Below are 14,435 nucleotides of genomic sequence, written 5' to 3' on the forward strand. Positions count from 1 at the left end.
GAGAACGTTTTGACTATGGTAATACACCGTGGATAATTAACCCATATGGTGACATAGAAGAAACGAATGTCATAATACAAGAGGAACTGACTGAACTAAGTACAAACGAAGAACTTAAGGTTCAGTTTAAAAACGGATATCAGCAATTCTGGCTGCAAAACAACATACCCGTTCCGTTACTTATCCCGTATTATGGAATATAGCGAGGAAATTTTTAATTTCCTTTCCATCGTCACCTAGTGGAAAGCTGTTACCAATCTCCTAACGAAAAAAAGAAACAGACTGGACATCATTAGACGAGGAGATTTAAGATTAAACCTTACAAAATTGACGCCAAATGTTGATATTTTTTTATTAAAGCATCAGGTTCATCCTTCTCACTAAAAACATTTACTTATTGCTTAGTTTATTTTATGTTACCTATATTTTATATAACAGATACAAAATTTTATTTTGAGTAGTTTTAATTTATGTATAAAACTTAACATGTGTTTTTACTTTAAGTTTTTAACACTAAACTTCACTACATTAGAAATTTACAAAAAAATCAATATCAGGTAAGTAGGGGGTCTACCCAAAACCGAAAAACATGGCAAGGGGTCTACGACACAAACAAGTTTGGGAACTTCTGCTCTTCTCTTATCATAATTATAAAAGATAAAATATACGTCATATTTTCACTTTCATAACATATATAGAGATAAGTAGTATATTTTTTTCTCCTTCATAACTAAAGCTATATTGAATTAACAGAAGATATTATACTATAACATAAAATTCTATGGGTCGAATCCATGAGTCGTACTGATACAATTTCGCTTAGCTATGTATTAGTAAAGTTAAAAACTTTAACAAGATTTTTCTTCTTGGAGACTTTCGTCTCTCGTGACACACTTAGCCTATGTCGAACTAACACAATTTTGAAAAACAATATCTTCACAGTCATACAGTGTACAGTTTCATTTACGCATTGTTTACTTCCCATTCCTCTCAGCTCCATAATTGGTGGTCTAATGTGAATTTGCGTTCACTTTAGCTCCATTAAGACCTAATCCTAAGTGTCTCAAGCCAATAGATTTTCTTATAATGCGACTGATCATGCTACAACTATGAATATAACTCATCCTTTTCAATTTTCTGAATACTTATTTTACTCTTCATATTTTGAGTATTCTCCAAAATATATACATTGTAAATGCGTTTATATTCTTTTATAGACAAAATAGGGCAGAGAGACCTATGGTCAATAGCCCTTTGTATCAGTTGAATATATTGAAATAATATATACTTTTTATAATATTTAAACATGAAAATATTAGTTTTATAGTTGATTATTTAGTATTAAATTTAGTTACGTTGACATTAGGATTATTTTAAGTTGATTTTTTTTTTGTAAATTATAAAACAAGATTGCTACATTATTTCACTTGTTCGCTAGCATTTCACCGTCCCTAGCAAGTGCGAGAGAGACCCAGGGCAAAACATAATTTTGAGGGACATTTCGCAGGAAACACAGGAATCTTTAGACTTTAAATGAATTGAATGTTTACTGATTCATGATACTGACTAAATATTCTTATATTTCAAATATATCTCAATAAAATCAGGAATGTTGTATCAAAACAGTTATTCATTAACTATAATACAATATAACAATTGTATAATGAAGACTTTTCATTTAAATGATTTATTACTGAAATATCATTACATATTAATAATATTGTGCACAAAAGTTACATAATAATTTATATATAATCACTAAATAAGGATTTATAGTAAATAACATGTGAATGTAGATAACTTTTTTTATGTAATAGATAACATGCGTAGCTATTTTACTATTTCTTTGACTATTTGTTTTGTATATTGTTTTGCAAGAAGACTACTCAATGTTAAAAAATATAAATATATATATAGGTACATAGTTATGTAAAATAATATATTACTTTGGAATGGATAGGATTAGAACTTAGAACTATAAAAGGCAATATGTTAATCTTTTTTTTTAACGATCAAGGCAAGAAATAAATACTTTAAGATATCACAAATTTCAACGATTATTTAAGGTGCGTACGCTTTTTCTTTAGGCATCGGTTTCAGCGACCTCATCCTTCTGTATTTCTTGCGGAGTCCGCAAATCGATGGCGAACTTCTTCTGGATAAGTTTCCCGTTGCTGGCTTTGACTTTCAGGCCGTAACTCTGGAAGGCCGCGGCCAGAGAGTACGTCAATGATCTGGCTTGGCTTTTCGATTCGCACGCGAATGCGTGACACACGAATGGCAATCCTTCATTCAAGTCACCCTCTTTGACGACGATTATGCAGAACACTCGAGTGTAGACTAAATCCTGAACACCGTACGAGATGGTGTCCACGTTGAAGTTCCTGGTTTCCTCGATGCATTCTTTGCTCACATTGGTTTTGAAGCTTAATCCTTCCAATGTTACCTTCACTGTGACTTGGGGCAAAATTGTGTTTGCCGGTAGATTCTTGGCTCTTTCTACCATCTTGTTCACCGGAGCTCGAGTGTGCTTTATGCCCCATAATCCCTTAGCTGGTTCATAACCTAAAATAACAAAAGAAAATGTTATATTGCAACAATAAAATACAAAATTTAAAAAAATGAACTCAATAAAATAAAATTCAACTGCTACAAAGGGCTATGGACCAAATGTCTTTCTGTGCAATAAATTTCTATTAAAATTATTTGTAGTCAATAGTAATTATTAAAAAAAAATATAATCTCGATTTAGAACTGATCATTAGCTTTATCACTTAATCCAATAGTTATTCCTTACTTGTCAACAAATTTGTTATAATTCAGCATTATAATAAAACTTTGAGTAAGTTAGTAAATTTGACTGGTATTATCAATGTGATGGGCATGATTGGTGAATTGTTAAAATTGGATTCAAATTACTAAGTTTTAAACTTAAATCGCAATTAACTTCTATATTTAACTTTCTCTGGTTAATTCAATAGTAAATTAATATGGCTGACATTATCTTTTATCAAGTAGAACTTGAAAAATTAAGCAAAGAAAATAATATTGCAGAAAATTTCGTATATTTTATACATCAAAAAGCGGAATTTTGTAGTGACATAAAATATTTTGCCGACCCTGGTCTACAACAATGTTCGGAAGAATCTCAAATTATTCAGTATTAAACGATTCTAGTAATCACTTCAAAAGTTACATATTTAAGAACAATCATTTGAAAATGAACAATTATTATTGCGTTTCAATGTTCGTTTAATATATGATTAATTAAAGTTGTAATAGTATTTTTGATGATTTAAGTATAATCTCAGATTACTAACGACAATCTTAAATAAATATAAGTTTATCTATTAACACAAATATTGGATAATACGTTCTCTCAGAAGTTTATATCAAAAAGATAATGTGTTTAAAAAAAGTAACGAAAGATTACGAAATAATATTTTTGCAAAGTATTAAAATAATTTAAGATCCAATCATAATTTTCTATTAAAAAAAATTATCATATCGATAAGCAAAAAGTAGTAGAAAACTTAACTTGTAAGTGAAAATGATTATCAAATACCTCGTATAGTGCGGTGTTTCGAAACAAAAAACAAATTTTAATTGAGCAAAATATATTTAGTACGCAAAACTAATATTTTATTGCCTGGAATATTCCTATAGATTTTTTATTAAAATTCAAAACCTTTTTTGTAGAATATCCATATTTTCTCTTTTCTCATATTATAGCATATGAATAAGTAATATCTCCGAAGCGGTTTTTTTTTTATCAAATAATATAATTTATAATTCATTATTTTACGTCTGTTGTAAGCAAATCTATATATTATATACAAAATGTATACATTATCCCACAATGTACTCCATTCACATCTATTAATTCACGTATCGTGTAGTACGAGTTATTCTCGATCAATGTATTTATTTCATCATTATTATTAGCAACATTCCACAAAGTTCTTTCAGCTAAAACAAATCTTCCGCAAACAGAATATTTACAGATATTGGCATTTTTAGCTTCTCAGTAATAGAAAACTATCTAAGACTAAAATGCACTTTGTTTTCTTCCATCTCTGAAAGGATACTAAACTGACACAAATCATTAGAATTTTCTGGACAACATATGTGAAAAGAACGATTTTATTTCAATATTTTATGCTTTTTTGTTTAAAAAACAACTCATTAATGTATGCATTTTTTAAATTGAAATTAATGAATGAACACATATCATGTAATTATTTTTCATAACAACAACATATTAATTTATACAAAAACAAGTTATGAAATCTACATTTTTATTTATATACATTTATAATCAACAAACAATGAATTCTTTAATAAAAAAAAGTGACCAATAAACATCAAAATATATATTGATAAATTCTTAAGCTGTAATATAAATGTACAGTAAGACCTTGTTTAGCGCTTTAGATGTGTTCCTGAAGACAGCACTAAACGAAACAACGTCACATGATGTCATTTTAACAAATGGCAAATAGGGAAATTACATAACATAAACATTTCCACACAGAAATATTAAGATTATTTTTGGTGATGAACGTCCTGGCTTTTCTGATATTTTTGATTTTTTGACGATAAAATAGTCTAGAGTCGCTTTTTCTTTTATTAAGCAAATGTTAGTTGCATGCGATCGCACCCAAAACTCCTCTTCTTCCTTTTGCACTCCTGTAAAAATTTGAATCATTCGTTACAATTTGATCAACGATTTCGGTTATCGTTTCTAAACTTTTTCTAAGAAAATCTGTAGCAATTTCTTTTGGTTCATCGTCTTCAGAATCACTATTTTCTCGCGTTCTTCAAATACTTGTTCTGCCAATTCATTAAGCTACGTCTTCGGAAATAATTGTATTACATATGAATCAATGAAATGCCGCGGTAATTTAAACCCGGATAAATTTTTATGTTTCCGCGTTATAGCAAATCAGCGTTAATCGAGGCATCTCTAAACGAGCTCTTTCTATACATTTTTTGCCAAACATAATATAAATCCATTTGTCCAATCAATATCCATATCCAATTTTAATGCAATGTTTCTATAATGAATACAAAATTTACGAAACAAAATAAATGAATATAATCAGGGCTTAACTGTAGATAATATTTACTATTATTTTTTTTATGGAATATGTGAGACAATATTATGATAAAAAATTTCAAAATATCTATTTGAAATGTTTGAGTTTACAATAAAATTTAAATGTAAAAGAGGAATAAATGCCGGACACTTCAATATGTACGGAGTCGCTATGAAAATTTCAAAAAACACATACATTTCTAAAAAATTGGTACACAAATTTATTCTTTTATTGTGCGTTTATGTTTTGTAGATACAGTGAAACCTCGCTTAACGAGTTTAATCCGTTCCAATACTTCCGGAATTTTACTCGTATAGTGAAACATATTCAAAAATACACATAATATTTAGTTATAAAAATGATGTAACAGGCGCGCAATCCGGGACTTCTCTTCTCATCGTCACTCGTTATGCGAAACATCGCTCGAGTCATTTTGCTTACAATTAATTTTGCTCGTTAAGCGAATTGCACATTATGCGAGGTGCTCGTTAAGCAAGGTTCCACTGTATTTAGTTACTTGATTAGTCCGATTTCAGAATATTAGCGGAATCGGACTATGAGAGGTATTGTAATTATTAATGAAAAAGAAATTTCAAAAATTTTGGCAACATATTTTAAAAAATAAATGTACTTCAATTCGTATACAAAAGTAATAATGTTAAAAATAGCCATAATTTCCATATTTAAATATGTATGTGCAGTCAAGGATTATCTTATCTTTAAGGAAAATGGAAGTCTCGTGGCCGGATAATATTTCTGCAATAATAATTTTTAATATTGTCTTGGCCGATCAATATGTATATTTGTTAGGTATACCACTTTCCTCTTAATTATTACAAATCATATTTAACGTGTCCATCAAATATACAAACGGATACTTCTACGTGATTATTTAGAATAACTTGTGGAATATTCCGAAGAACGGTTACACATTAAATCGTATATTTGCGTTTATTGAATCACCATTTAAGAGCCTTCTTCAGCCCCTAAATATTTGGGCCCCTTTTTGAAATGAATACATTTTTGTATTACATAATTTATTCTTAGTTAAGGGGCCAAACTGAGAAGTTAGTCTTAGCTAGAGGATCGAACTGAGACCAAGTCTCAGTTGAAGGGCCGAAGGAAGAGCACAGTCTTCCTAATTACTAACTTAAAAGGAGTATGTAACTCTTAGTAATAATCCATGAGATCAACTATTATATAGTTGACTTTTCAATAAAATCTCCGAAAACTAATTAAGAATATTGCATAATCCACAGTGTCCAGAGATTTCTTAATCCAGGGACACGACAATATATTAGCCCATATATTTGTTATATATCATTTAATTGCATTCATTCTTGTATATTGATTAGTTTACAAACGGAAGACACATTATAAATAAATATGAATTTAATTACTTCCTTTAGTTGATCAACATATTAATTACATATTACACTTATAGCTATTCAATTTAGGTTGTTTCAATTAGTATGCAATTCATTATAACAATCAACAGAAGCGATTCCAATTAGTAAAGAAACAAATTGTCCTAATGGAATGCTATAAAAAATTGAGTATTCGCACTAAATGATAAAACGTTAATCTCGTTTGATTTAGATAAAATATTATCTCAGATTATATTTTATCACCGCAGTTCTAACGTGAAGGCAAGGCTATAAATTAAAATCAATCATTATTCTACGTGCTTTCACTGATAACAAAAACAAGAGCGAATTTTATGAAATATGATTATTTTTCATTTATTTATGTAATATTTTTCAACAAATATTTGATCCTAGACTTAAAATATAAAAATTAAGGAATTATTTTAATTATTAAAACATAAAAATGACACAAAATTGTCTCTGAATTGAAAGAAATGAAATCCGAATTTAGTTCCAAAGTTTTAGTCCAGTAAGATTTTTAGTTAATTTACGAAATCCATAGAACGTTCGTACAAAGACGTCTAGCTTATATCTTTCAGTAGCTTCAAAAAGTGAGACGATTGAATCAATTCATAAATATCTTCAATAACCTGAAGATGTGTCTTTGTCCTACCCCAACCTACCAAAAAAGGAACTTTTAGTTTTAAAAAATGTAGTTCATTATTTAATGGTCTAAAGACGCATGAGGGTTTTTTTATATTTCTAGAAATTTTGAATAGAAAATATTTTTTTTTTGTGAAAATTCGAAATTGTGGAAAAGTTGAGATTCGAAAAACGGTTTTTTTTTTAAAGTCGTTTTTTGTATAATCACTAATGTAAATATGTGTTTCTACAACACGAACGATGGATGAAACAGAATTAGAAAAATAGAAATATGTAGCGTTGCACAATCAGAGGAAATGACGGCACTTTTGTAATTCGAATGTATTACATATGACACATATTCAATGATGATGTTGTCTGCTTTGTTTGTTCGTTTGTTTTTTTTTGCATGTTGCTGTGACTACAGTTGCTGTAATTATTTTTGGTTCGTTGGTGTTCCGGCGAAAGCCCTTGACTTCAATTGCAAATGGGAATCGATGGATGGTGATAAAAATAGAATGCATTGCGTAATCTCGTTGTTGTTCATAATTATGAAAATATACAGCATATTATATCATTGCCAGTTCCAATTTTACGTATTATTTTTTTTTAGAAAAAATTCAAAACTATAAACTACACAAGTTGGGAGTGTCAAAAATAATAATTACCCGTTTTATAGTGTGTGATTTTTTTTTTATTTTAATGTTTAATGATTCTGCTTTAAAATCAACTTGTAATTGTTTGCAATAATGAAAATTATTTACGTAACGAAAATTTTAAATAACAAATAAACGTGTATCATCAAATTATGTAAATGTCTCAATGAACAAGTTTCAAAAGTGTGTTTCAAAGTATGAACGAAGTTAATTAAATGTAGAAGATGATGGTTTTACGGTGGAAAATTCATAACAAGATATGAAAATCGATATGAAATATTATTTTAAATATTCCTGTAAGTGAATATGATCCTGATTAACTTAATCCACGTAGGCAATTTTAAGGTGATGTAATGATATATTATAAAGAAAAACTATGTTAATTAATTGAAATATCCAACATAAAAGTAATTACAACAAAAAGTACATACAAAATTATTATTTTTTTTATAGAAATTTAATTTTCCCATTTATTAAACATTTTTTTTTGGTCCAAGGAGTTATCGTTGCCAAAATTTTTGCATTGTACCAAATTTATAAGATTTTCATAAGAGCTTCATTGAAACAAAAATTTAAGAAAATAGGAAAACTGGTTCGATTCTCGACAATTGCATAACTAACATGAGTAAGTTCTTTGTTTATAATGATGATTAAGCGTTTTCACGAAATTGTGTGGTTTTGTTTATTATTCGTCCCAGTCGAATCTCTTGGATAAATAACAACAATTAATAATCTAATTGTATTTTAGATTATTTCTTATTGTTAAAGTTTACTGTGCAAAAGTCTATATCAAGATACTGATATCAGATACTGTCAAACAGACCTCTCCATTAATGTAAATTTCAATAGCATGATTCAACCAATAGAAAAAAATTAACAGAAACAAACATTGTAGCTCTTAATAATAATTATCGTAGAAAATATGTTTGGTTTTTAAAGTAAATTTCATAAACCCTTTTATATTGATTAATTTTTTAATTTTCACAATTTTGTTTTTAATTATTTATTTAATTTTATGGTTGTTTATTTAGCTATTATTGCTTGAAATAGACACAATAAAAAATACTAATTAAACATAAAAACATATGCAATAAAATTAATAACCTTGAAATTAAATGAACAAAATTATTTTATCATGAATTGAAAATAGAATTTTAAATATATCACAATACATACTTAGTATATTCTAATATTCAGGAAAATAATAAACTACGTTTTCCTACAAAGTCCATGAAACATAGCATTAAAATTTGATTACAGCTCTACGAATTGATTTAAAGGATTTGAATGGACTTTCTCAAACAAATATTCTATAAAATACAATAGAGAAATTATGATAGAAAATCTAGATTTTTTTTTCAGTAACTGTGCTAAATGTGGCATACAACTATTTTACTTAACTTAAGTCGTCTTGACTTTCCTCGCCAACTTTGGAACAACATACGACGCAACTTCGAGGTATTAACGTTTTTTTTTTTTTATAAATACATTTAGAAACGCTCGTGCAACGCTCCGTTTAATTAGCAGCAATTATTTGCGTTCTTATTTGAAACCCAGTTATTAAATAAATCAATGCACTTTTATTTCTCTTCACTGAACCACTCTTTCCAATTTGTGATAATTGCTAATTATTTCGTAAACTAGAGAAGCACCAATTTTAGGCTGTTTGCTATTTAAATGTTACGCTTTCGTAACTAGACTCATCGCATTACATACACTTTTATTTTCCGTAAACATTTCCTCATTGCATACTTCTTTAAATAAATACATATACTTTACAAAAACAAACATACAATTCATATAGATTGCAGACAACTGAAAACATCCGCAATTATTACGTAAAAAGAGACTATCATCATTGCAGGATTATCCTAATAGAGAAGTAACGGATTTAAGTAATGTTGTTCGAATGCTCGAATCAAGTAACAGAGAACCTAAATTGATTTTTAATTTGATTTTCCCAACTGTTCATCATCCTGGTAATGAGAATACGGAATTTTCTATGAAATCCTTGCACACGAAAACTGTAATTATCGTTAAATTCGATGACAAATAAAAATTATTGTAAAAACAAACAATGCATAATCCCATAAAATATCATTTCAATCATTATTCGCAGAAAGTAATTGTTTGATTTCCATCATTTTGAAACTCGTGGATGTCTCAAATTATCTTTTACAAATTATAAAAAAATATTGATTTTAGGATAATGAATGATAGCTTTTTGAACGCATCCTCGATATTTATTTAATAAAAACTTTAATCATTTACGTTACAAATTATAAGTATCATGCATTTATAGATAAACGGATCCCTTGTTCAATTTTATGACACATTTTATATGTAGTTTAAACTTATATAATGTTTATTTTTAACTTTATCTTTCAGTTGAGATTTAGACGTTAATCTTTATTCAAAGTCTAAACAAAACAATTTGTAATATCTCAAAAATCCATTACAGTTTGATTAAAGTTTTAAATGTTTCTTTATTATTTTTTTTAAGATTTGATCATTAAATTTTACTTAATATCAAACTTATGCTGCTACCGGTTTTTGAATCTCAACATTTCTACAAAACCGGTTTTTAAATTTTATCACAAATCGGAGATTTTTTTTTCAGGTAGATTTTCTAAATTTGTATGAAATTTTCTTCAGTGTTTTATTTATTGTATTCAATCCATGACTACAGTTTTAAATTTTTGTTTATTTTTTTTAATAAAATTTTATCACTAAATTTTACTTAATATCAAACTTATGCTACTTTATAGTAGTTTGTATAAGTTTGTATAAATCTCAAATTTTCTACAAACTGAAATTTTAACACAAATTGGAGATTTCACTTTTCAGGAAACAGGTAGAACATTTCCTAAATTTGTGTGAAATTTTCTTTAGTGTTTATAAATATTGTGGTAAGGTTTCATTATGCCCGAACCAATTTGAATTTGGAGCACAATACAATTGAAAAATCCTAAAGACCAATTCAAAAATTGATAACATGGTCTAGACTTTAGAGTTTCGGTTCTAGGAATGCCTCATTAAGAATGTCCTAGTTCTAGTACACCTGTCAGGTAGTTGATGACAGGTGTATGAGAATACAGTACAGGTATCCCCCGACTTACGAACTCCCGGACTTACAAACAAAATTATAAAAACTCAACTTGTTACAAGGAGATATATAGTGATAAAAAAATTAACTGTTCAAACAAAAAATGATAATTTCTTTCCATGATAAAGTGTGGTAGGATAAGTACATTTTGAAATTTTTAAAATTCTCCCGGTTTACGAACAAATTCGACTTACGAACAACCCTTTCGGAACGGAACTAGTTTTAAGATATGAGTATTTTATATTTCAAGATTTGTTATTGTTAAACATATATCAAAATTACACAGCTTCTTTTTATTTAAATCTCATTGTATAATCTACATTCCATTAATTATGATTCATTCTTTATTTTTCTTATGCAACAGTTTCGTTACTATATTTATTTTGTTATAACTATTAATACATACGAAAAATTTAAAATTAACTTAATCCATAATTTAAATGTAATCATTTGATCATCTGATTTTATTTGACGACTAACGCTTTGTATAATTTATATTAAAGATCACTTTAGAATAGTTTTACTAAATATTAAAACGTAGATAGCAAAAAAAGTAACAAGAGTAACAAAAACTTTTGTTGCCAGTTTTCAGAAGTACATGAATCATCATACTTCATATGAATGTAGCAATTACTGCAATTAAGTGTAATCTGAGATTTAAAAATTAATTAATTAAAAAAATATGACTTTATTTTCTCTATAAATATTAAAAAATGTATTAAAAATGTCGAAATCGGACAAAATTATTATCTTTGTTTATTTATTATGTAAATTCTGCTAGTTTAATACAACTTTTATCGTAATTATTGTAGCCATATGAATCATATTATGTATGAATCATACAATTGCTTATTTAAATTATTGCTGTAATAACGAAAGAACCTAACCAAGCACAACAATACCTCGTTTAAAACGGCTTCAATCAGTGCGGATTCATTATAGTACGATTTGAACATTAAAAAACAAACTAAGTTCTCAAAAATGAGTCAAGTCTCTTTTTGTACACCTTAATTAATCCGGTTTCAAACAGTGCCGGATATTGTTGATGACCGTATTATGAAAATAATCGACTTAATTTTTTCTACTACATATTAATATTTTGAAGAAAAATAAAATAAAACAAGAAATAATTTAATTGGAAAATGATAATATTTGCTAAATTTACGTACCCTTAAATTTTTTTATAAATTTATTAAAAATTGTCGATATTTTATAGTACGTTGTACATATTGTTGGTTTTATCGCATATTTACGTGAATATTTTATGTGAAATGTTTCAATTGCTGCAATTAAATACAATCTGACATTTACAAATTGATTCCCGTTAATTGAAAGAATTCTGTTGCAATGATTGTACGTACCCAAGTACTTGACTTTGAAAGCCATCGGCAAATCGTTTGCGGTGATCTTCGGGGCATCCGTGATATCTTCCATTGTTACAACGTCTTCGATTTATTTCCTCCTGGTAATTATCTATGCACTTCTTTAATAGCCTCTAATTGCGTTGCGTTCAAATTGAATGCGAATAAAATTATGTGTGCCTTCAAAAAACGTCGAGAACGCACAACTCTCCTCGAACGAACGCGTCTGAATCGTATCTAAACTGTGGATAATGTTGTTAAACCCAAACAACGTCCGTTCCGCCGAACAATAAAGCGACAAAGCTACGACCGAAACAATAGATGATCGCACATCCTTTTCCTCTTCCAGATAAATAATATGGAAATATAAGTATATATATAAATATATATGATTGCAATTACAGTTTTATTTCGAAAAATTCGTAGGGACAGAGAGAGATTGTGCGTGGCAAAAAATAATTTGAACCGTCACATTTGAGCGGTAAAATAGAACTGAAATTACGAAAACACCTGTTCGACGCAACAACACATTTCCCCTACCTACAGGTGGAACGAACCTCGCAACTGCGACATGTGTTATCGGTACATTTTGTTCTCTTCAAATATTAACCGTATCAGTGATTATTTGCTCTATGTTTTTTTTCCTATTTAAAAATTAACAAATATGATTTGTTCCACGAAATTTCCTCGTTAATAAAATCTTCGTTTTCAGAGGTAAATCCTAATATATTTACCTCTGAAAACGAAGAAACCGGAAAGTAATGTCGTTTTTTAGCATGTCTATATTTGTTTATCATTTATAAGCTCACTGGCGTGCCAAAGACATTTAAAGATTAAAATGATTTGTTTACTTGTAAATCCTATTTTTTTTTTATATTTTTGGGTGAAATTTCATTTCGAATACAAGAAGAGGACATTGTAAGCGTATTGAGTTTCACAAGGGTAGTAACGCAACAGTTGCTATCAAAAACTTTTGCGATATTTATATAAGTCCATTAAACGTACGTAAATTTCAAAGGTGGTTTTGTAAGTTGATTCATTAATTTTGATTTTTCCAACTCATATCGATCATGAAGACCAATAATAAGAACATTTATAGCAGATTGGTAAAGTATGTTATAATCTGTCCGAACTTATTGCTACAACGACAAAATACAGAAGCGTTTTTTGATCGCTTGATCACTAAAACGCTTTTGTGTGTTTGGTGGAGTATTTACGGAATCATTCATTTTGAAATGTTCAAACATGGACAAACTGTAAATGCAGACTTTTACTGTGAATAATTGGATCGATTAAATAAATGGATGATATCCAAAATGCTATCTCCAGATGTTTTGCTCAAAAACTAATAGATTTGATTGATTGATTGAAAATAAAATCAAGTTAAAAATTTATATGTTTGATTTTAATGTAAAAAACGACATTACTTTCCGGTTTCCCAGTATACTATAGTCAAAATATTCTGTTTTCCTCTTTCATTAATCAATTGCCTATACAGAGTTGTTGCTCTTAATACTGATCATTCTTTCTAAATCAAGATAATTTTCACTAAGAACAATTTAAATCTATGATTGTTAACATTTGTTTTATTATTAAACTTCTTTAATCATGTTTACTAAATCTTAAAGTGAAAAACCATCATCTTCTTAATTCAACAAATTTTTAACATCCTCTTCATTGATACTTTGGAAACCACAATTTTTTGTTTTTTTTTTTATGATAATTTTCGGCTCTCAGTTCTTAGTAGTTCAAAGTAGTGATCATAATGCAATGAACAAGTAATATATTAGAAATGTCTCTATTCTACAAAAAAAAGTTGTGGATATAACCATTTCTTAATAACTTCTTACCATTAACTATCAATGTTTTCGGATAATTGCGGGTTTCGTTACATCGAAGTTTCGTTATCACATTAACTGAGGTATGAATATATATTAAGTATTTATTAATTCTTTTAAAATTAGATATTAAAAATTGTCTTCTAATTAATAAAAAGTACAGTAAAAAAAAATGGAAAATTCCCCAGTTGTTAATCAAACTAAATGCGATAAAGCGTGTTTCGACAATGACTTATTGCAACAGTCAAAAAAAATAAAAACTTTCATTCATAACAACAATAATAAGAAAACAAAAAATAATAATTATTCTCACGAGAAACATTGAAATACAGTCACAACTATAATTACAATACTATAATTATTAAT

General features: G+C 28.1%; 1 protein-coding gene across 1 annotated transcript; it reads right to left on the reverse strand.

Annotated features, from left to right (window-relative positions):
* Window positions 1–1,893: 1,893 nt before the first annotated feature.
* On the reverse strand, window positions 1,894–12,721 carry LOC108564026. The gene is made up of 2 exons (XM_017922896.1): window positions 12,232–12,721; window positions 1,894–2,565 (listed from the first exon to the last, which is right to left on the reverse strand). The coding sequence occupies exons 1-2, from the start codon at window positions 12,302–12,304 to the stop codon at window positions 2,084–2,086; spliced, it is 555 nt and encodes a 184-aa protein (XP_017778385.1). The 5' UTR covers window positions 12,305–12,721; the 3' UTR covers window positions 1,894–2,083.
* Window positions 12,722–14,435: the final 1,714 nt, after the last annotated feature.

The sequence above is a fragment of the Nicrophorus vespilloides genome, unplaced genomic scaffold, assembly GCF_001412225.1.
Source record: "Nicrophorus vespilloides isolate i.1.1-1 unplaced genomic scaffold, Nicve_v1.0, whole genome shotgun sequence".
NCBI classification, from domain to species: domain Eukaryota; kingdom Metazoa; phylum Arthropoda; class Insecta; order Coleoptera; family Silphidae; genus Nicrophorus; species Nicrophorus vespilloides.